This window comes from Penaeus monodon, chromosome 31 (assembly GCF_015228065.2).
Source record: "Penaeus monodon isolate SGIC_2016 chromosome 31, NSTDA_Pmon_1, whole genome shotgun sequence".
Classification (NCBI taxonomy): Eukaryota; Metazoa; Arthropoda; class Malacostraca; order Decapoda; family Penaeidae; genus Penaeus; species Penaeus monodon.
Genome location: NC_051416.1, coordinates 32799523 through 32800718, shown reverse-complemented (window position 1 = coordinate 32800718; position 1196 = coordinate 32799523). Strand labels below are relative to the sequence as shown.

At 47.5% G+C, this 1196-nt stretch overlaps 1 protein-coding gene across 1 annotated transcript; it reads right to left on the bottom strand.

Annotated features, from left to right (window-relative positions):
• Positions 1-165: 165 nt before the first annotated feature.
• Positions 166-1144, bottom strand: LOC119593186 (cuticle protein CP1158-like). Its single transcript, XM_037942165.1, has 2 exons — positions 1066-1144; positions 166-936 (listed from the first exon to the last, which is right to left on the bottom strand). The coding sequence occupies exons 1-2, from the start codon at positions 1075-1077 to the stop codon at positions 364-366; spliced, it is 585 nt and encodes a 194-aa protein (XP_037798093.1). The 5' UTR covers positions 1078-1144; the 3' UTR covers positions 166-363.
• Between the last annotated feature and the right edge of the window lie 52 nt (positions 1145-1196).

Below are 1196 nucleotides of genomic sequence, written 5' to 3'. Positions count from 1 at the left end.
TCCATGTTATTTTCATTTTGTATGATGATATTCAGTAAGTACAGAGTGAATCTAGTAAATCTTTCACTCACTTTACATGTAAATCTGAAAACGGAATGGTAAGCAATTGATTTTTATGATTATGATTCTGCTTGACCTAAAAACATGTACATCATTATAGAAAAATAATTTAAGTTTCCTTTATTCATTTTATTTATTCATCAGATGATCAATACAAAGACTGAAACATCTGGTGTACTGTGTTTCAGAATCTTTTCATAATCGTAAGCTAACGTAATGATCTTTCTATTAAAGTTTCAATTCAATACCCCAGACTTGGGATTGTTGAACGAAGTTGGAAGACCATTAGCCAAGGACCGGCCTTCAGAGGTGAGGCTTCTGGATGTTCTGGCCGTCGGAGAGGACGATGCCACTAGGGCCTTCGTGGACAATGGTGGTGAAAGGCTCCCTGAACTGGATGATCTGACCCCAGTCGGTGATCATGCCGACGTCTCCTACAATATGGCGCTTGGTGCGGCCCATCGTGTTGAGGTTCTCGTCCAGGTGGATGGGTGGGCCGTTCTTAAGGATGATGCCACTGGGGCCAAAGTAAGCGATGTCGTGGGCCAGATTGTGGCCGAACTGTTCAATAGTGCCATCCTTACGCACGATTCCGGAGCGGCCGATGTTGCCAGCATTATTGACTAATCCAGCAGTGGAGCGCTTGCTGCGGCCCACCATCCTGAGGTCGGCGTCGAGCTGAACGGGTGGGCCGTTCTTCACGATGATGCCAGAGGGTCCGATGGAAATGATGCTGTGAGCAAACTCATGGCTGAACAGATCGGTGGAGCCATCCTTGCGCAGGATGCCCGAGCTGCCGATGTTGCCTGCCGGAAGGACCCAACCGGCGTTGATGGAGCGAGCACCAGCGCACGCCACCACCGCTGCTACCACAACCTGGCGAGGAATTATCATGCACTACGTTAATACACAATAATTTAGTGTTTCTGATCTTAAATATATAAAGAATACCACAAGTAACGGCAAATTCACTGAATGTGCCTATGCTGAGTCTGCTTCACTCACCAGGAACTTCATGTCTGATCGCTGGAAGTATCAGAACATCTGATGCACCAGTTTCCACACCCGCCATTATATATACCCGTCCGCCGCTCCGTGGCCTCCAACACTCGTCCACCCGCCCACTGTGTCTATTA